Source organism: Mytilus galloprovincialis, chromosome 10 (assembly GCF_965363235.1).
Source record: "Mytilus galloprovincialis chromosome 10, xbMytGall1.hap1.1, whole genome shotgun sequence".
NCBI classification, from domain to species: Eukaryota; Metazoa; Mollusca; class Bivalvia; order Mytilida; family Mytilidae; genus Mytilus; species Mytilus galloprovincialis.
In genome coordinates this window covers 12,491,613-12,513,470 of record NC_134847.1, presented here as the reverse complement: position 1 = coordinate 12,513,470, position 21,858 = coordinate 12,491,613, and the positions used below count along the sequence as shown (strand labels likewise).

Sequence of the window (21,858 nt, the reverse complement as noted above, 5' to 3'; positions counted from 1 at the left end):
GTGAAATAAAACGTTGACCTGTATTTTTTTTTTTATATTTTTGAAAAAAAGCAACATGATAAAATCTACATTTTGGGAAAGTATAAAAACTCTCTATTTGATGGAATATGTAGAGATGATCAACCTTAAGCTTAAACGATCATTTTGACATCATCTGAAAATCAGGAGAGATTTACCTGTACAACGCTCGGGTCTCATCAATGTTTAAAACGAATTAAAGCCTGTTTATATAGTTTAACGGGGGCGTGGCCTATGAATTTGACGCATCTTACCATCATCTTGATTTCAATTGATTGACCGCAGAGAAATCTATTTGACTGGCGTTAAAATGAATTGATATGAATTGAAATGAATTAAATATAATTTTTAATTTTTGTCAATCTTTATCAAATGACGATTAATCTCATTTAAATAGCGTTAACACGTTTTTGTCCGTTCAAGCTAAATTCGAGTTACTAGTGATTTTGTTAATGAAAATGTATTTTCATTGCGTTTTGGTTATGGTTTTGTTTGTGTTTATTTTATGGATACCTTTTATAATTTATATTTAACTCTCTCTCTCTCTCTCTCTCTCTCTCTCTCTCTCTCTCTCTCTCCTGATTTTCAGATGATGTCAAAATGATCGTTTAAGCTTAAGGTTGATCATCTCTACATATTCCATCAAATAGAGAGTTTTTATACTTTCCCAAAATGTAGATTTTATCATGTTGCTTTTTTTTCAAAAATAATAAAAAAAAAAATACAGGTCAACGTTTTTTTTTTCACGCTACAGCTCCTGTAAAAATGCTCAATCTTGCATAGATTAAACATGGAAAACAATTGTCTTGCGAATAAAAAAAAATCTATGAGGTAGAATTTTGAAATAAAATATGAGAAGTATATTTTTCAAAACATGTCGCTCAATGTTTTCTACCCGCCAATTAAAAAAAAAGGCTTTTTTGATATATATATATATATATAGTTTTTCAAATGAAGTTTTATCTAATCACATTGCATATTTTATACATAGTACATATTTGGAATAGATCAGTATTGTGACGAAGACCTATTAATTTTTAGAAGTTTTAATGATTCTCAGTTTTCATTTTTTTTCTTAAAATACCTTGACTTAGTCATTGATAAATTAACTATAATCTTAAACAGTAATTTAGATTTTAAAATGTCTGGAAATCTTAACAACGTCTGGAAATCGAAACAATCAGTCTTTCAGTCCATTTTCATAGTGTTTAGACGAGACGCTTGCAGTCAATTCAATATGTTGTTCGTGTGTACAGGTAAATAAAACAAATAACAAATAATGAACAGTGTGAATTATTTGATAAACATAGGATTTGTTTTTTTTCTTAATCCATTTATGAATTTCGAACAGCGATATACTACTGTTGCCTTAATTTACTATAACGGAAGACTGAGTAAACATTCGTTAGTAGCAGTCAGGTTGGACCACTTCACTCATACATCGTTTTGCACACTTTTATCTTGTAAGTATTTATTTCAACCTCATAAAAATCCATATAAATGTGCTAAGCATTTTCGGTTATTGAAAAGAACATGAAGAAAGGCAGATGGAAATGGGAATTTATCAAGGACAACATAAGTCCATAATCGGTGATTGGGTCGACTTGTATAACAAAATTAGTAAAATACAATTATAACGATGATTTATGATATGATGAAGGGGCCAGCTGAAGGACACCTACGGGTGCGGGAGTTTCTCGCTATATTGAAGACCCATTTGTGGCCTTCGGCTGTTGTTTGCTCTATGGTCGGGTTGTTGTCGCTTTGACACATTACCCATTTCCTTTCTTAATTTTTATTGAATTTAAGTTTGAAAGAAAAAAACGATAGATACATCGAGTTGTTTTGCTTGAGTGATATACCTGTAGAAAGCTCGGGTCTCATCAATGTTTAAAACGAATTAATGCCTGTTTGAAATAGTTTAACGGGGATGTGACCTATTAGTTTGACGCATCTTACCACCATCTTGATTTCAATTGATTGACCGCAGATAAATATATTTGACTGGGGTTAAAATGAATTGATATGAATTGAAATGAATTAAATATAATTTTTAATTTTTGTCAATCTTTATCAAATGACGATTAATCTCATTTTACGCGTCTGGCGTACTAGATTATAATCCTGGTACCTTTGATAACTATTTACACCACTGGGTCCATGTCACTGCTGGTGGACGTTTCGTCCCCGAGGGTATCACCAGCCCAGTAGTCAACACTTCGGTGTTGACATGAATATCAATAATGTGGTCATTTTTATAAATTTCCTGTTTACCAAACTTTGAATTTTTGAAAAACTAAGGATTTTCTAGTCCCAGGCATAGATTAACTTAGCCGTATTTGACACAACTTATTGGAATTTTGGATCCTCAATGCTCGTCAACTTTGTACTTGTTTGGCTTTATAAATATTTTGATATGAGCGTCACTGATGAGTCTTATGTAGACGAAACGCGCGTCTAGCATACTAATTATAATCCTGGTACCTTTGATAAATAATTAAATAGCTTTAACACTTTTTTGTCCATTCAAGCTCAATTCGGGTTGCTAGTGAATAATACATTTACTGATATTTACTGTTGTCAGTTTTAAAATGAAATAGGAAGAATGGTTGATATGCCTGAAACATCTCGCTTACATTCCGTTTTAACGACGTTTTACACTGCTGTCAGTATGAATATTAGAAATACAAATAAAAATAAACAATTGAAACATCCGTCTCTCTCCGATCGAGATTCAGTCGGTATATTCACATTCAAATATTGCATGTCAAAATTCTTAATTTTGATAGGTTTATACGAGAGAGCTTATTACGCTATGAAATGGCAGATTTTCTACCACCCTGTTAGAAGACGTTTGATCACTTGTGCGCTTGATTAAATACAGATTGTTGTCATGTCTTAGTAATTGAATATGCAATTCAATAGACAGTAAAAAGAGCACGTTCATTATGATAATTTAAATAACACATATCTGTGATAAAGCAGATTAATTGTTTTCCCCCGAAAAGACATTTTCAACCTTGGATATATTTTTTCGGAGTAAAAATCTACTCTTTCACCCTCTCAGCTATGTATGATTTATATAATGTCGTATGTTTAAATCTTATTTACGAGTATAAATCACAAGTAAACTTATGAACCCTCTTGCGAATTGATTTAATGTTAGGATATTCCTTTTCCGTCAGCTTTCTATACTCTTGACAAATGTGTTTGTTGGTTCACATATGGAACACATGTAAATCTTAAAATAGTCAACCGTATTTGCTGTATTTATTTTACCTTTGTAAAATATAATCACATATATAATATTCAATTCTGAAGTTTTAATAGCGATCATAAGATGAATTACATGTTCTTGTCTTAATTGTATCATCACATTTTACAGTGTATGCTGGGCAGTAGTATGGCTGGCAAGTGCAGCAGTCCTCATCTATATCATTACAACTGAATTAATTAACTATTATAGCTACCCATGGATTTCTACCACGTACATCCGACTGGATCAAGAAGCTCAATTTCCTGTTGTGACATTGTCAGTTTGTGAAGGAGATACATTAGATTTGTCTTTCACTTCTTTTTTTTTCGACGGTGGTTCAGTAAATATCTCGGATGTACCTGTTGTTGAATATACAGATTTCACTACTTACGGTATGGTTGATATTGGTGAATGTACTAGTAGGAGATTTAACGCAAATGGCAAGATGTTAACACGTCAGCATGGAAAACGATCTAATCTGCAAATCGAAACGAGAGCCAAGGAGATACAGGTATTACAAGGAAATGAGTGTGTGCCACAACAACGAGATAATGCAAGATAAATTTTACCCACAGTTCATGAGTTATTATACTATTTCCTCTTTTATAAACAGCGTTCACATAATTAAACATAGACTTGGAAACAGATTTATTGCAATTTGATATTATAAACAGTCTTATAATCAATGCCCTTTAACTTTTTTGGTATGAGCGTCACTGATGAGTCTTTATGTAGACGAAACGCGAGTCTGGCGTACTAAATTATAATTCTGGTACCTTTGATAACTATTAAACTCTTTCCTTTTTATTTGTAGAAAACTGTTCTCTGAAAAACATTGAAATTGCATCTATTTACCAAAATCTATCTTAACTATGGCTTTGAAAACAAAACAAAGTTTCAAGGCTACAATTTGATCAAAGGGCGAAAGTCCTGAGATGAGTTGTAGCCGAGGAACTTTCTCGAGTTCAAAGACCATAGTCAAACTGTTCATTGATAGTGTCTTGGGCAATGTCAATTAAGTAAGTCCATACCAATATCATTTTCTCGTGTGATTCCACTGAAAGAAGCTATTATCAGAACGAGTACTAATAGAACAAAGCAAAAATTTGCTAGTTTTCTAGTTGAAAGGATCGAAACACTTATAAATTCAGTGCAATTGGAGCGCTTTCCTGGATTTGTCTTCACAGAAAACGTCAAACCAAAATATGTAAAAGTCTAGGATGTATTAACATTTGAATACTTGGGGAAACTAAATGTCCAAAAGGAACATTGTTTTTAGTATCTGATGCATGCACTTTATTATTAACTGTTTTTGGCTATTAACTAGCTTTCAGTACCTGCGAGTTCTCTGAATTCGTACTTTCGTGTTAATTTGGCATGTGGACACAATTTGTAATGTACTATCTTTGATAATAATCTTTATGAAGAAACAAAATGCACCTAATGTTTATGCATTTTATCTTTAATATTTATTAGATTGCTGTTCATACTCCTCGAGAGGAGCCAGACATGTATTCTGAAAGTATCACTGTTGGACAAGACACTGATACATATATAGAAGTGCACAGGAGAGAGGTACGTTTTTTTATTTACATTTATATCAAAACACTATTTTGTTTGGAAGCAGAGCTTCATTCTGATATATTTTGATCAATTCGCAATTCAAATATTATCGCGTCTATGGTAATTCATAATCATTAAATGGCTTACTAAATTCTGGAAAAAAACCATATAATAATTTTTTTCATTCAACTTGTCATTAAGATAAACCTTCCCAAAAAAAGAAATTAGTGTATGAGGAATTTCAATTGGCTCATTTGCTTAATTAGATTAATCAGATTAAATTTAAGTATTTTTATCAGAAAAAGTATTTTGTTGTCTTCTTTTATTTATGGTTTATGCATGAAGTAAATAACTCAACATAGATACCAGTACTAAATTTTGTATATACGTCAGACGCGCGCTCTCCAAATATAGTGAGGTAGTTGAAAGCTTCTAATTAAATGACAGCCCTGTGTTAAATGTTATTTTTTATTGTTCAATATCTCCCATGTTTCAATTTCAAAAGGATTGGTAAAGAAAAGACAATTCTTATAACATTCGAATGGTTTAACAGGTCGGGACCACCACCTTATATGGAAATGCATAAATTAGCATACTTATGTTCTCGCACATGTAATTGTTTATTTACATGTGACACAATTTTTTTTACCTAGGTTTTTGACCAATCCATTCAATGAGTAACAATGCATGATGGACTACTACATGTTTACTATCAACCGAGAACACGTGTTATTTACTGAAATACAACACATTTTTTCGTGCAATGTGGGATTCACAATTTCGCTTAGTTTTTCATTTTGTGTATCCTCATTTATAGTTCGTGATACAAAGTATTCCTTCCATGCTAAGATTAACGAAGAGTTGTTTCTATGCGAAGAAAAAAGGGTTTGAATATATAGCCATTAATATGTTTGATGATGGCACGGAGATTTCATGTATTCGTCCACCAGACAGCAACGAAACAACAGCGAAAAACATAATTACCCATGAGACAAACTTACTAGTGTAAAGTAAGCCGTCGATAACAGCCGGTGCTAATATTCACGAGTACAGCAATTTCCGTATTGATAATTAAAGGCAAATGTGTTATCCTTGAATTTTGTGTTCGTAAAAAAGGCGAAGAAATATTTACATACATGGCAGTGTTAACAAAATCTATAAGTACAAATGTATTTATTTTTGTCACATTTCAGTTAATGAGACTTCCAAACTGTTCCCTTTGTTTTGAAGGTAGTGAAGTCAGCAACTGTAGTTTCATTTTGTTTTCGTTTTTTAACGGGCTCGGACATTTGCCGAACTGAATAAAATCATTACAGCTGATTTCCTAATGCTTGCTAAGTAAAACTTTGGTTGGCTTGCTTGCTTTGTGTGTATAGTTGTTTATTCAAGCGTTGAAAATAAGATTGACATCTTTAAACAATATATATAGGCATAGTTTAACTTGTATATTTTATATTTGAATTTAATTGGTTGTTATCCTAATATGATTGTACAATATACAAACAAAGCAAGCAAGCTAACCAAAGTTTTGCTCTACAAGCATTAGGAAATAAGCTGTAATGATGTTATCCATATGTATGTGCGACGAGGTGGAAAATTTGATATGTTTTGTGAAAATTGCAGCGTTGGATCTAATATAAAAAAGAAGATGTGGTATGATTGCCAATGGGACAACTGTCCACAAGAGACCAAAATGACACAGAAATTAACATTTATAGGTCACCGTACGGCCTTCAACAATGAGCAAAGCCCATACCACATAGTCAGCTAAAAAGACCCCGATATGACAATGTAAAATAATTCAAACGAGAAAACTAACGGCCTTAATTATATGACAAAAAATTAACGAAAAACGAATATGTAACACAGAAACAAACGACAACCACTGAAATACAGGCTCCTATATATACAAACCTATATACTGTATTTATTAGACAGATTTCTTCTCCTTATATATATTATATTGGGCCGTTGTTTTTTTGTTCTTTTTGGTTTGGATTGTTTTACACATTCAAGTAATTTTTGGGTCATTTATAGCGTACTTTTCGGCATTGAATCTATGACTGCTTACTTTACTAGATTATGTCTTTTTTTGACAAAGATGTCTCATTTGGCACTCATACCTCATATCTTCTTATTTCTACATACAAAGCACATTTTAGAATAAAAATAATATGTAATATGTCACCTACTGTGATCCAGAGGCTATAAATATTTGAGATATTTCACATACGTCAACATGACAGCAGCCGAACGATAAAAAACCTCTGAGGTATATTTTGTGATAAAATTAGCAACAAACGGACTTTATCGATGGATGAAGCTATACAAAATGTATTAAGCTATATACCGTACCCGCTCAGTGGCGGATCCAAGGGTGTGTTCCGGGGGTTGGACCGCCCTTTTTTTGAACGATCAATGCATTTGAATTTGGACATGTAGTTGGAAGCCCCACCCCCTTTTTGTCCTGGGTTAGGACCCCCCTTTTTAAAATGGCTGGATCCGCCCTGCCGCTTTCATAACACTTATTTTTAGCATTCTGAATATTATGATGTTCTTACTTTCAAAAATTTCAAAACAATTTTACACATCCAGTACAGAAAGAAGTGTTTCAATGAAAGTTTTCGTGTTTTTCTAGGCAGAAATGAGTTTGGAATGACATTATACAGGTTTAAAAGAGCTCAAAAATTTCATAGTGGACAGTGGTCATTTCATCTGAAATTTCACTGTTTAAGGTAGTAAAATTATTGCACAGGTACAATGCATAACAATGGAAAAAAAAACCTGTTAAACAACTGTCGAATAGTGAAGCCCGTAAACAATCCTTTTTTAATCTGAGCATGCAAATTGAAGATTATGTTATATATTTAACAATAATCACATTCGCAGAACAAAAACATATATTTTGAGAATCCAAGACACTATATTAGTTGACAGTTCTTCCACTAATTCCACGTGTTTTCCGGTTGTAGTAAACTCGTAGTAGCCCACAATGCATTGTAGCTCGTTGAGTCAATTGGTCAGTTTTTCAAGGCCGTATTGGCCTTGTGTTTGGGAAATTACTATGCAAATATATTCAGACGTAAAGAAATCTAGAGTTCTCGACCTGTTTAAATATAAGTTGGAGAATAATATACGGAAAACAAAAGGATATCGACGTATGAAATTTGCAGACTACAGAATGATTATACATAATTGGTTACGTCTTTGCATCAAAGTACCTAGTATAAATACTTGTTACGTCACAAAGTTCAGGTATATTCAACTCTTTGGACAATTTGACATTCAAAAGTGCATATAAAATGCAATTGCAAATAATTGCGAAAAGAGTAGAGTTGATACCAATAAGAGGTAATATGCAAATGCGAAAAGAACATGAACAATCGAAACAATATCTCTTTAAGTTTCAGTCACGGGTTTACCTGTTTTAAATCAGCAAATTAGTTCTTGTAATATTATAGATATTTATATGGTATAACATGTCTTCGTAGGAATACGAAAAGTTTGATTTCGTTTTCATATAACAATACTAGAACACACCCGTGATATCGCGGGTCCGTGACTGAATCAAAGTATATAACTATGCGTAAGCTTTATTTTAGTACACACATATGTATTGGTAATGTCATCTGATAAAGTCATGCAGATTATAAGATACACAGTTTTTTCTGCTTTCAAATCTTTCTGTTTGAACCCGTCGACCTGGAACTTATCAATTATTGGAGTATTTTTTAATCAACAGCATTGTCCTTTATTAGTTATAAATAAAGTTGAATTATTTGATTCGCTTTTTTACGTCATGCTTGCTAACAAATAAAAAACTGTACCTATACGCTAAATACACCGTTTAGTGGTGAGCCTGTCAGATGCGGAACGTACAGATAAGGTAATAGGTGAATATACTATTGATATCGGTATCGGATTCGATCCGGAACTTGTTAATTATTGGCAATATTAATTATATGGAAAACAAAAGGGTCTCGAGTGGTGTAATCTTTAATCTGCACCATTGTCCTTTATTAGCTATATATAAAGTTGAATTCTTTGATTTGTCGTTTTTACCCCATGACGGCTGACAAATTAGACCTCGTTATTTTAGTATTATAGATATAAAGCTCGAACTACATGACTCAGGTAAAAAGTAGCGATGTTATTTTGTTACTTCACCGATACAAAATACACCGATATTTACCTATGTTGTGTTGTATTGTATGGTGTAAAGGAAATCAATACCAAATCATATATTGTTGCTTTTTGTTTTATAGGATATAGCTTTACCAAGTCCATTCATATCGGATGGGACGATGTGTCAAGAAAACTACGACTATTTTGATTGTAATCGTAAATGTTGGAATGAATTATTGAAAAAACAGTGCGGTTGTACGATGAACCGTTCAGGTACTTTTGTCTACCATTTTAAGAGAATTTTTTGAATAAGAAACATATTGTAAATATTAATTAGAAAAACAACAATAGAAAAAGATGATGATAAGCATGATGTATTGACACACTAGATCAACGAAACTATATTCGAAAGTACATGTGGGAACAGAAAATAAATTAATTCGAAAATTTTAAACATTAAAGAACAATATCAAACAACAAAAAGTAACACAATGACGACAATTCTGGATTAGGAACACACTTGTTAATAAACTCATCACAGCTACCAGGATTGAAATGTTGTCTACAAAAGACTCATCAGCAACGCTCGTATCAAAAATTATTAAAAACCCAAATGAAGTACGAGGTCGAAGAGCATAGCAATTAGGACCAACAACTCCTTAAAGTTTTGCCAATTACAGCTAAGGTAATCTATTCCTGAGGTAGTGAAGACTTAGTATTTAAACCCTTCTAAGATTTGTCAACAGTTAGTTTATAAATATGAACATCAATGATAATTCAAGTCAACACAGACGTGCTGACTACTGGGCTGGTGATAGCCTCGGAGAATAATCTACAGTACAGGGAAAGTATCAAAAATGCCCCCCTCCCCCCAAAAAAATAAAATAAAAGCAAAAACAAAACAAATGTAAAAAAAGACAATACTAATTACTTTAACGTCGAAAAAAATCAACTCCTGTAGAAGGTATTCACTATCCGGCAAATGTATATATGATCCTCTGTTCTTTTTAACAGGACCAATTACGATTATATACGAAATAATGTTTAGGAAAATCAATACAGATATAGCATTATTTATAGAATTAATGGCATCCAGCAAATAAATTACATTAAATTGCAAACACTAATAGACTTTTGAAATTTACTTAGATCTTAAATCATTTTGAAACTGGTTAACGTTTGAGTGTTAATCATTTTTAATGTGTTAGAATGGCAAGAGAAACGGCAGTAGGCTTTGTTTTATAATTAAAAAAAATATGAATTTGGATTTACAAAATAATGCATAATCACTATTTAATGAAAGGACTAAAATATATTTCTTTTACTGGGCTTACCTTGTCCTTAACCTTATGTCGTACCATATTTTGAATGACACTGCGATATGAGCAGACTAATTTTAACTTGATGTCAATGTTTACTGAATATTTTGTATTAGAGAATGGAACACATTGCGTCGATACTCCAGCGGACAAAGCATGTTCGGATAATTGTAAGTGTTAAATCATTAAAGACAATAAGTACATCGTAAATAAAAATAAAATTGACATATTTATAATTTAAATGGGGATTTGCAAGCATGTTGCACAATTGGAAGAAACTAAAATGATAATGCAAACGAGATGCTAAAATAAGAAATACGAAGGAGAAAAAAACAACATATCTTTAATATAGGTTTCATAACGAGTGAGAATGGGATATAGCTTGATATCATATTGAGTTATTTAGTTTTAAAATAACAATAAACGAGCCTTTGTCGAGTATATTATTACTATTCAAACTAAATAACGAGAGTTGATATCAAGCGATATCCCATTCTCACAAGTTGTTAAACCTATTTTTCTGACGGTCAACACATTGGGTTTAATTACAAATTCCGAAAATCATTTATCTAGTCTTTTGCACATTGCAGTATGATATCATATGTCCTTTTCCGGTGTTAAACTTAAACATCAGACATTTGAATATTTTTTGTACGCTTCAGAACGTAATACAATTATACAATAAACGATTTTCCGGTGAAATTGAAGTGCTTTTTATATTATAAAAGAAATCACATTTGTCCGTTGCCATGGACGAAATAGACATCGTCGTAACCTTTGAAAGTCATAACTGACCTAACGAATAGCCAATGTAATGCTGTAATACCGTTTTATGATGCTAAATAAGTCAATCAGATTAACTCAGATTTTCTTATGACTTTTTCGTATCACACTTGGTGCAGTGTGATACGAGAAATGTCTCTCCATGTAAGAAATAGATAACAGGTCACAACCATGAGAGAAATTGTTTTTAAACCTTTAAACTTTTTATTCGCAAATAATACTTCTAAACAATAAACTTCGGCATATATATAAAGGTTACTTTTTAACGTTTTTAAATCAAAGCTAGGTCTTTACAAGTAATAAGAATAATAAAACTTCATTTAAAGAACAAATGCTTCATTTAAAGTAACAAGAATAATAAAACTTCATTTAAAGAAATGATTAGATTTGTCTCAATTTTCAAAATAATGTTTTTTCGATCATTTGTTTGCCTTTTAATTCAAGAATAAAGCGATGGATTGTTTGAAGGTTATATTTCAAGATAGAAGTTTGAGGTGATAAAGACGGGTTCTTATATTTGGTGGGGGTGTAATTTATAGAATTTAATAACGTTCAATAAGTTTTTTTTATGTTTTATTTATTTAGTTAATTAAGTTCATAGTCTGAAGGTGCTGCTGTATCCTTATTTTTGACATGCTTTACCCCAATGTTTGATACTTTAACTATTATGTGACTTTGTTTCTTTGTTTTGTTCACATATTATTGTCAAAATAATGGGACTTTATGCGGCTATCATACCAGTAAGAGGTTTAGCTAACTTCAAAACCAAGTTTTTCCATCATTTTTTTCTACATAAGGAAATGTCTATACCAAATCAGGTATATGACAGTTGTTTTCCATTAGTTTGATGTGTGTAAGCTTTTAATTTTGTCAATGGTTAAGGGACTCTCCGTTTAAATTCTACTAAGGGTTGGGTATTTTAGTGATTTTACTTTTTAATAACTTTAATGTGTGGCATTGATAGATAACGGTTCTTGAAAGATCTTAGAATTCAAACATTTTAAACGACATTTTTAGGGATTCTCTGTTTTATTTTCCTATCAATAAATCAATAAGCTTCTAGTGAATTTTATTCCAGCTTAAAACATCATTAGTCTCTGAATTCCTTAAGTCCTTGATAGTTTTAATTTTGCAAATCCACCAACAAAAACTGAATGGTATATATAAAGGCAACAGTAGTATACCGCTGTTCAAAACTCATAAATCCATGGACAAAAAACAAAATCGGGGTAACAAACTAAAACTGAGAGAAACGCATTAAAGATAAGAGGAGAACAACGACACAACATTAAAATATAACATACACAGAAACGGAAGCATTAGACAAAATCCTATGAGAATAACAAATATAACATCAAAACCAAATACATGAATTTGGGATAGATAAGTACCGTGACACGTCTTATAGTAATGTGAATTCACACTCAAAAATAAGAGAAAACAAACGACACAACGGAAACACAACGTTAAAATGTAACACACACAGAGACGAACTATAATATAACAATGGCCATATTCCTGACTTGGTACAGGACATTTTTAAAGGCAAAAATGGTGGGTTGAACCTAGTTTTGTGGCATGCCAAACCTCCCTCTTTTATGGCCATGTGAAATATAACATTAAAATGACAACACAACATTACAGGACTACAAGATAAATAAATATGAGAACACAATAGACAAAGAAACACACGAATATTAGCTAACAAAAGGCTAAAATAAGCGAAATACTATTTCTATATTTCGCTTTTATAAAATGATTTGAAATAAAAAAAGAAACAAACCAACGGCATTTCTTATTTTTGTCCTATCCGAAGCTAATAGATACCATGTTAAAAAACCTGTACTCTACTTCTCTCCATCTGGCCGAGTTGTGACAAAATGCATGAATTTAAAAATACAGATATTGAATTAATATATGAGCGGAGGACATACAATTTATTTAATAATTTCCCGCTTATTTCACAGTAGTAACAATGGAGTCGTCAGCAATATGTTTAGCTGCATGTCCTCCACAATGCAAGGTCATTACGTATGACGTGATAGTATCATCAAGAGCGTGGAAGTAAGCATTACAATTAGTTAGGTAGTAATTTGAGTCCTTTGGATTAAGTGAACTGTGGAAATGGATGAGAAGGCTGTGTTTTCTTATAAAAATATAATGAATTCTGCATCAATACATATTTAATAAAAACGTACATGAAACAAAAATATAAAATAGAACAATTTCTATTTGACAAAATCTTTAACTTGGGTTTTCTCTCGAACATACATTTGGTATCCCTTCAGCCTTTGATTATACAACATGCATCAAGATGACAATACAATCAGCTTGTTTTTCTTTATCCACATTTAACAATGTTTTACTGTTCACAAAGTATATACATATCACTTTTAAGCTTAGCTATGTGAAAGGTTTCTACAAGTTTCAAAGAAGGGCCCAAATTAATGGTTCGATAATCATGAACACAAGCATGCCTAACTAAAGCTTTGTTGGATATACAATTAAAACCATGCTTTATTTTATACGTTATGTCGGATTTGCAGAAAAGACTTGAACTCTCTTAAATTATTTTTTTTGCATAGTAAAGATATTGGTAAAGACTATAAAAATTCACCTACAACAAAATACGCATTTTACAATCTAATAAAACCCAATTCTTTTATTTTGTAGTTATGGCGACGATGTTCCCAATATGTTTATTCGGATATTTCTGAAAAATTTTAAAACAACAGTTACCGAGCAGGTTCCTAAATACGACGGTCTTATGTCATTATTAGGTAAAGGCATTTTCTCGTTTCATTTTGACAGATTGGTTGGCTTTATTGGACGGTAATGTTAACCATCCAACATGACTGTAAATATAAAAAAGAAGATGTGGTACCGGTATGATTGCCAATGAGACAGCTCTCTACAAGAGACCAAATGACACAGAAATTAACAACTATAGGTCACCATACGGCCTTCAAAAATGAACAAAGCCCATACCGCATAGTCAGCTATAAATGGCCCCGAAATGACAAACGTAAACATTTCAAACGAGAAAACTAACGGCCTAATTTATGAACATAAATTGAACGAAAAACAAATATGTAACACATCAACAAGCGACAACCACTGAATTATAGGCTCCTGACTTGGGACATACATACAGAATGTGGCGGGGTTAAACAAGTTAGGTATCTCAACCTTCCTCCTGATCTGGAACAGTGATGTAACAGTACAACATCCGAACGAACTATAAGAATCAGTGGGAAAAGGCTTAACTTATCAGAATGACAAATCGAAATACATATAACAAAAATACAGAGTGAACGTGGCCGCTTACTTGTATCCCAACAACAAAAAGACATTAAGTACTGATCTGAGAGTACTCGCAGTTACTGACAGCTATTTAAAAGCCATTAACAACTAACAAAAAAAATCATGCATCTTAGACTAAATTATCAATCAGTTCACATCCAACATCCAATGAATTCAGTGTAAAGACGTCATAAAGTCAGAGAAATACATGACCTTGTACTATGCCAAATCAAGATACAGGTATCCACAAATTGTACATCCATGAATTTGTATATGTTAATGTTCCAAACCATAAGAGTATTTTGACCGTACGCGTACGATCGGACCTTATGCGTACTTTTTTAAAATTCGAATACGGTTGGACTGTACGGGTACGGTCTGCCTGCTTTTAAGAAGTTGGTTAAATTGAAATTGCACATTGGAAAACAAAAGGAATTTCATTGTATGCTGCTGCAAAACTAGCAAGATGCAAAAGCAAAGGAACAGACATGAACAAAACATGTAAATGGAAGACATCGGACGTTCCTTGTGGCAATAAGTGTTACCCGGGGCGAGAGTTCCAAAATAGTATTTAGATAAAAAAAAAAATACAAAATTATTTATTTTCAATTGATTTAATTTCACTTATTCACTTTAATCATCTTATTGTTACAGTGATAATATTAATTTGTAAAACTTAATAAAAGTGTCTGTCTAAAATAAACCAATATGGTAAAAAAACATATATGGTCTAGCTCGTACTAGACCGTATGAGTCTACTCGTGTATGCGTATGGTCGGACCGTACGAGTATGCGTATACGGTCTGGACCGTACGTGTACTGTCCAAATACTCATATGGTCTAGACCATATATAACTATTATATTTAGTTTGCTTTTAATTTACTGCTGAAAAATTAATATTAATGTAAAGTCTTGTTGTCCTTTTTTGACGTCTTAAATAATCCGAAACTAACCCCAGGGTGTCACATGCTCATCACACATTGGTTGTTATACTTCGAACGTTCCTATGCAGTTTAAATAAAGTTCATGGCTGAACAAATTGATGAAACTAGACAATACCTGCAACATCGCGGGTCCGTGACTGAATATAGAGAACCTACGTCTTTTTTTAGCCTGGGTTTGTAAAATTGATTTGATAAATTAACGCTAATTATAAGGTGCATAGTTCTTTCCTGTATAATGACAAAGTTTAGGTGTGATTATTACCCGTGTTTATAGCAAATCTTGATTACACCCTTTGGTTGTGCGTCTAACAGAGCGAGACGTACAGATTAGGTAACAGGGATCAGATAATATTGACATATACTATAATTGGAATCGATATCGGATTCGACATGGAACTTGTTAATCATTGGTAATGTCAATTATGTGGAAAATAAAAGGGCCTAGAATGGGAGTAATTTTAATTTATCACAAATTTTGTATTGATATAGTCTGCACCAGCCAAGTAGTCAGCACTGATGTGTTGACTTCAGTTATCATTGATATGTTCATAATTATAAATTAACTGTAAACAAAACTTTGAATTTTTGAAATACTAAGGCTTTTCTAACCTCAGGAATAGATAACCTTAGCTGTTTTTGGCAAAACGTTTAGGAATTTGACGAGTCACTGATGAGTCCTATGTAGACAAAACGCGCGTCTTGCGTAAATATAAAACTTCAATCCTGGTATCTATGATGAGTTTATAGATATAAGAAGATGTGGTATGAGTGCCAATGAGACAACTCTCAATCCAAGTATTAATTTATTAAAGTAAACCATTATAGTTCAAGGTACGGCCTTCAACACATAGCCTTGGCTTACACAGATCAGCATGTATGTTTTAATATGTACGTTTTAGCCTGGTCAATAAAGCCGGAAGTCAAGTTTGATTATTTGCCTCCGGCGTCAATATCGATATCAGCCCTAGAAATTCATATCGACCCCCCGAATTTGACTTCCGGTAACCTGTCAATCAAAACCTAATTTAAAACAAGATGTCATCTGAAGCAGCTAGACAAGCTCCAAGTATCAAATGACCATGCAAGTAAATTCATACAAGAAGTGCAAAATGATAACACAATGAAAAAAAAAAAACAACAAAATCTATAAAAAAACTAAAAAGTTATGAGGTTTGAGGATGATCATGATATAACTACCCTGTGTTATCTCTTGGTTTTGAGGATAATCATCATATACTAGTAACTATCCTCTGTTATCTCTTGGTTTTGAGGATGATCATCATATACTAGTAACTACCCTCTGTTATCTCTTGGTTTTGAGGATGGTCATGATATAACTGTCCTCTGTTATCTTTGGTTTTTAGAATGATCATGATATAACTACCCTCTGTTATCTCTTGGATTTTAGGATGATCATGATATAACTACCCTCTGTAACCTCTTGGTTTTGAGGATGATCATCATATACTAGTAACTACCCTCTGTTATCTCTTGGTTTTGAGGATGATCACCATATAACTACCCTCTGTTATCTCGTGGTTTAGCGATAAAGGAACAAAATATTACTGATATAATTATCATTTAACTAAGTGATAGCTAAAAAACACACTTTCGACTGATTTTATATATTTTTGAAACTTTAAGGTAGTTATGTAGGTACCTTATACTTAAATATAGTCTCAGCCGTTTTTAGTAATATAAGTGGTTTAATGCATCCCACTTAAGTTTTGCGGACCTGACTTAAAGCAACTAAGATTTTGTACTTAGTTTTGCCTTTTTTGTGCATACCACTTAGGTAAAAAGGAAGGAGTACTTTACTTAAGTGATTTCTAAGGAAATTTTTTATTAAAGTAGCTTGATGCATACGGGACCAGATTTCGTTATTCTTCATAGTCTATATTTTGATGATATTTACGCGCATATTTGTTCGTCATTGCACAATGCAATGTGATCTTCAACTTCCAAACAATTCCACTTAAACCGACGGTAGGGGCTGCCCTGAACTTACAGTCAGGTGTTACATTTTGTTCCGTGTTGAAGGCTTTAATTTGACTTAAGATGAAAAACAGCAATAAAAGCGCTATTCATTTGCTTTTGGTTTTGTCAGGTGTGTGTGGGCGAAATTGCTTTATGAATTTCAAAGTGTGTGGCTGGTGCAGTAAAATTGGTTCCGTTTATGTTGTTATGACACCATATCGCTTCTCTTTCATTGTAACAACTGTAGAGTTTGACCCGATCTGGCGTAAACAATTAAACAAACCAGATAACTTTCCAGTATCTCATTTATTCAGCCTGTCAAATACCCATAACAAAATGACATCAATCACACTATCTACGATAATTCTGATTGACCAAATAGAAACAATTAGGTATTATAGAACTGTTTTCCATAGGTCAATGGACACATTGTCTTTACATTTAGTTAACGTCTGTCTTTCTAACATATATCGTGATCACTTCGGTCTTCGCCAAAACCATAAGGCATATGTCTTACAAATAATAAGAAGATACTTAGAGGCGATCAAAAACCTTAATCTTAAAAAAAAAGAATTGTATGGCAAACATACAACCAACATGACAAGCTGAAGTCAAAACAAAGTAAAAATATATCTCATGTAATAATTATATATAATAAATTGTTTGAGCAGGTATTCACCATCTAACTGAATAGAAGTATAATTCTTTTTGCAGCGAATCTTGGAGGACAGATGGGATTATTTCTTGGCGCAAGTATCCTCACCATTACAGAGCTGCTGGAATTCATTATATTTATCATGTGGTCGCTTATTCAACGTCGATCAAAAAGAAATGTCGTTCACAATATTAATACAGATTAAAGAAATACCTTTGGATCATGACATTTAAGATTGCTGTTATGTATTCACTTTAAAGATGTACTAAGGTGAAAATAAAAAAAAAAGTATTTTAAATTGATACTATAAATCAGAGATGCGTCAGTTTATTTTTTCTTAAATGGCAAAAGGCTTATACGGACTTTACCTTACGTTAAGCATTGGCATAAACTGATTTTCAAATCGTAAGGAAAAATCTAGAATCTGCGTAAATTTGGTTATGACCTTTTTATGAGATATGGAAGACTTCTATGAAAAGATAACACGGTGATATGGGTCATACATTGATCCTGTATCGTTGGATAAACACAAGGAGTCCGCACATTTGACAAAAATTCCTTATCCTGACCTGACGTCATCCTTAATTCTTAGCTATTCTTTATTTGTTGTTAATATTAAAAAGTTAGATGATACTCACATAGGTAAATAAAAAAGCATCCTCCATCTCAGTCGGCATTTGAGATCCCCTGGCCACACTAAGGCAGATCTCAATCGACTGACCATTACTATCATTGACCATAACTCTGCTTGGTCTAGGGAGGATAGACTCACTCGGGAAAGATTTTGGATAAGAAAATTAAAAACTTTGGCACCAAATTGAATAAATGAAAAAAGGTGTTCGACTCCATGCAGTGCTTCACATTTGGATTATATTACTTATTATTACAGGCTCTGTTTCTATTTCATTACCTTACTCATCTCTTAAATAAATAATACCAACTAAAATTGCTTAATCTTTTGGAGATGTAAAAGTACCAAGCCACGTTCAACTAGTTACATGTAACCTTAGTCAAAATTTATTATTATATTTTAACAGCCGTTTGTTTGCGATGTTTTAATACGCAGACCCTGTTGTAACTACTCTACCGTTGTCAAATTTGAAATATTGACAAATTTAGATCGTTCAGTGTTGTTTATTTGGAATTCTTATTGACGAAATCGTTTTTGTTACATCATAACTGTTGTCACCGTTAAAGCTTTAGAATTGTGCTAGTTCATATTGCACATTATTATTTTTATCTAAAGCATCTATTTGAACTATCTGTTGTAATTAGTCATATAACGTATGTCGTGTTAACAAATTTTTAAAATTGTGTAATCGTCTTACCTGATGTTCGGTTTTTTTTTTTATTGTAAAAATTTCAAGGTTTTTATAAAGTTAATCCAAGTAGACTGATATATGTTTCATTAACATCACAATCATATATACTAATGAAGGATATCTGTTATCCTAAATATTTATGAATAATTACATTTATAGTTCCTTTTTTTGCTATTGGTGTTGTTGTGTACACTTGTTAGTCGTTCATGTATAAAATATGTATATACTTAGTAAATAACTGTATTGTATCTTTAAGCTTGGCCTCCGTAAAACGTAGATTTTACTGTCGCAAATTGAGTTTACCTAGCGACGCGGATATTTGCGACGGTAAAATCTAGTTTTACGACGGCCCATCTTAAAATTAAATACAGTTATCAACATTCTAAAGAAGGTGTTAAAATAAATTCTATTAAAAAGATGTTTTGTCGTAAAATGACTTAAATAAAAAAGTCCGCTTTCTTAGTCACAGACTGGTAGAACTTGGAATCTAACCCTCAAAAGATTTGTCATCGTCCAATGAAAATTAAGATTACAAACGAATTTAATCAGGAATTCACAGTGTTGGAACGGAACTGTACAGTTTTCTAATAATTTGGTTATTCGGGAGTCTGTCAAGCGGGGCTCCGACATTCGAAAAATAACAAGTTCCTTGATGACAACTTTGACGATCTCTAATGTTACTATATAACGTTTCTGCTTCATGTTTTGGTTGCTTAAACATTCTTTATGTAAATATTAACTAATAAAATAATAAAAAAGATATATGCATCCAAACGTTTTCCTTAGAATGGTGGAGCTCCGTGTAAAACGATCAAAAATGTCGCACAACAGCGATCAAAAATGTCAAATAAACATCGAAAAACCAATCGTTGCTATCAGAATTTTCACATGTACCCTTTCTGATATATAGTCTTACCTGTCTGAAAGTTTCAAAGCCATTGTTCCAGTAGAAATCAAAATATATTCATTTTCTCCATGTCGGATATTTTTATTGACTGTACAATCGATTGCAAGTTTACTGTATTATCACTCGGAGACTTCCTGTACAATCACTTAGAGCTCTTCTGTATAAAGAGTATACTCTTGTTTTACCTATGTAAAAATATTTTAAGTGAACTTAATTTAGATTTAGCACAAATTCAACAAAATACTAGTTCAGACAAAAAAATAAATAATTTAAAGTTTATATAAAAACAAGCTCTAAAAACTACTTTGATAATTTGATACATAATAAGATGCAAAAACATCGATGAAAAAAGTAAACTTTATTTATATAAGAACCTTAAACAAAATTTATGTTTTGAAGACTATTTAAGATCATCAAACTTTGCTTATAGAAAATTAATAACAAAACTAAGAATTAGTGACCATAATTTAAATATAGAAAAAGGCAGACATTCTAATATTCCTAGAGAGCAGAGATTATGCCTTCAATGTAAAACATTAGAAAACGAAAAACATTTAATATTAGATTGTAAATTAAATATGGAACTAAGAAACAACTTTTTTAACAATTTGGATTTTAATTTTTCTGTTCAAGATTTATCTGATGAAGAAAAGTTGATTTTTATACTCAATCCATCAACACCATCACAAGTAAATAAATTGGGGTCCTACATCAAAAGGTCATTAGAACTGAGGGCAGGGGACACTGGAATATTTACTGTAAATAAATGATTGTGTATATATATATATGTGAATTATAGTTATATTGTTTACTTATTGTGTATGTCACAAACTTAATGTTTAAAATTTAAATGGCAATAAATATTTGAATATTGAATTTTGTATAATCGCTTGGCCAATTTTATTAAATACATTGCATATGCATATGAATTGCATTTGTTGTTCTGTAATGGCCTGACCATTAAGTATAACCACGATTGGGCTCAAGCAATAAGAATATCAGGTGCTGACAATTTATTCTTAAACCAATCTAACAAATGGTAAAAAGCTGAAAAACAAATAAAATACAATTTTACAATGTGTTCAATTAATGTTATTAAAAGGAAATGTCAAAGGTAATAGATAGTACAGTCCGTGGAAGCGAGAAAATGTTGTACTTTCAAGAACAGATAAATTCCAGGTATTTCACGGAGAAAAGGTTCAATCATACGAAAGGCAATTTGAAGGCTTTAAATACAATGTTATATAATTAACTCACTCTGTGGTTAGCCACGAATTGTGTCCAAGATGATGTTCCTGTGATCGTTATGACCTTGCAGTTTTCATGTAACGGATACGTGTGAGAGAGGGAAAGGTAGCGACGGTACGATGTTTTAACGTTAAAGATGAATAATCCTCCTAGACTGGAGCACATAAATAGATTAAGAATATAATCAAACGAACTATATAAATTACGGAACGGTGTAACAGAATACTCCCCGTCTGATGTCTATCTGATATCACTATTCCATAAATTTTTCGAATATGAATACAAGATTTACACAAATGAATTAATCCCAATATAAATTGAATATATACAGGTGAAATGTCCACTATTTCGTGTGAGAAATATCAGATCGCAGCGACTTTTCACTATAAAGGTTCTTATAAGTACATTCCACGTGAAACTGGGTAGGCACAGTTTCT

At 32.2% G+C, this 21,858-nt stretch overlaps 1 protein-coding gene across 1 annotated transcript in view; it reads left to right on the top strand.

Annotated features, from left to right (window-relative positions):
- LOC143049860 (acid-sensing ion channel 4-A-like) overlaps positions 1–21,102 on the top strand; it is a 36,813-nt gene extending 15,711 nt beyond the window's left edge. The window contains exons 3-9 of the mRNA XM_076223622.1: positions 3,404–3,785; positions 4,751–4,849; positions 9,103–9,235; positions 10,398–10,451; positions 13,032–13,128; positions 13,738–13,844; positions 18,004–21,102. Of these exons, the coding sequence (XP_076079737.1) occupies positions 3,404–3,785; positions 4,751–4,849; positions 9,103–9,235; positions 10,398–10,451; positions 13,032–13,128; positions 13,738–13,844; positions 18,004–18,149 (1,018 nt within the window). The 3' untranslated portion in view covers positions 18,150–21,102. The remainder of the gene's footprint in view (positions 1–3,403; positions 3,786–4,750; positions 4,850–9,102; positions 9,236–10,397; positions 10,452–13,031; positions 13,129–13,737; positions 13,845–18,003) is intronic.
- Positions 21,103–21,858: the final 756 nt, after the last annotated feature.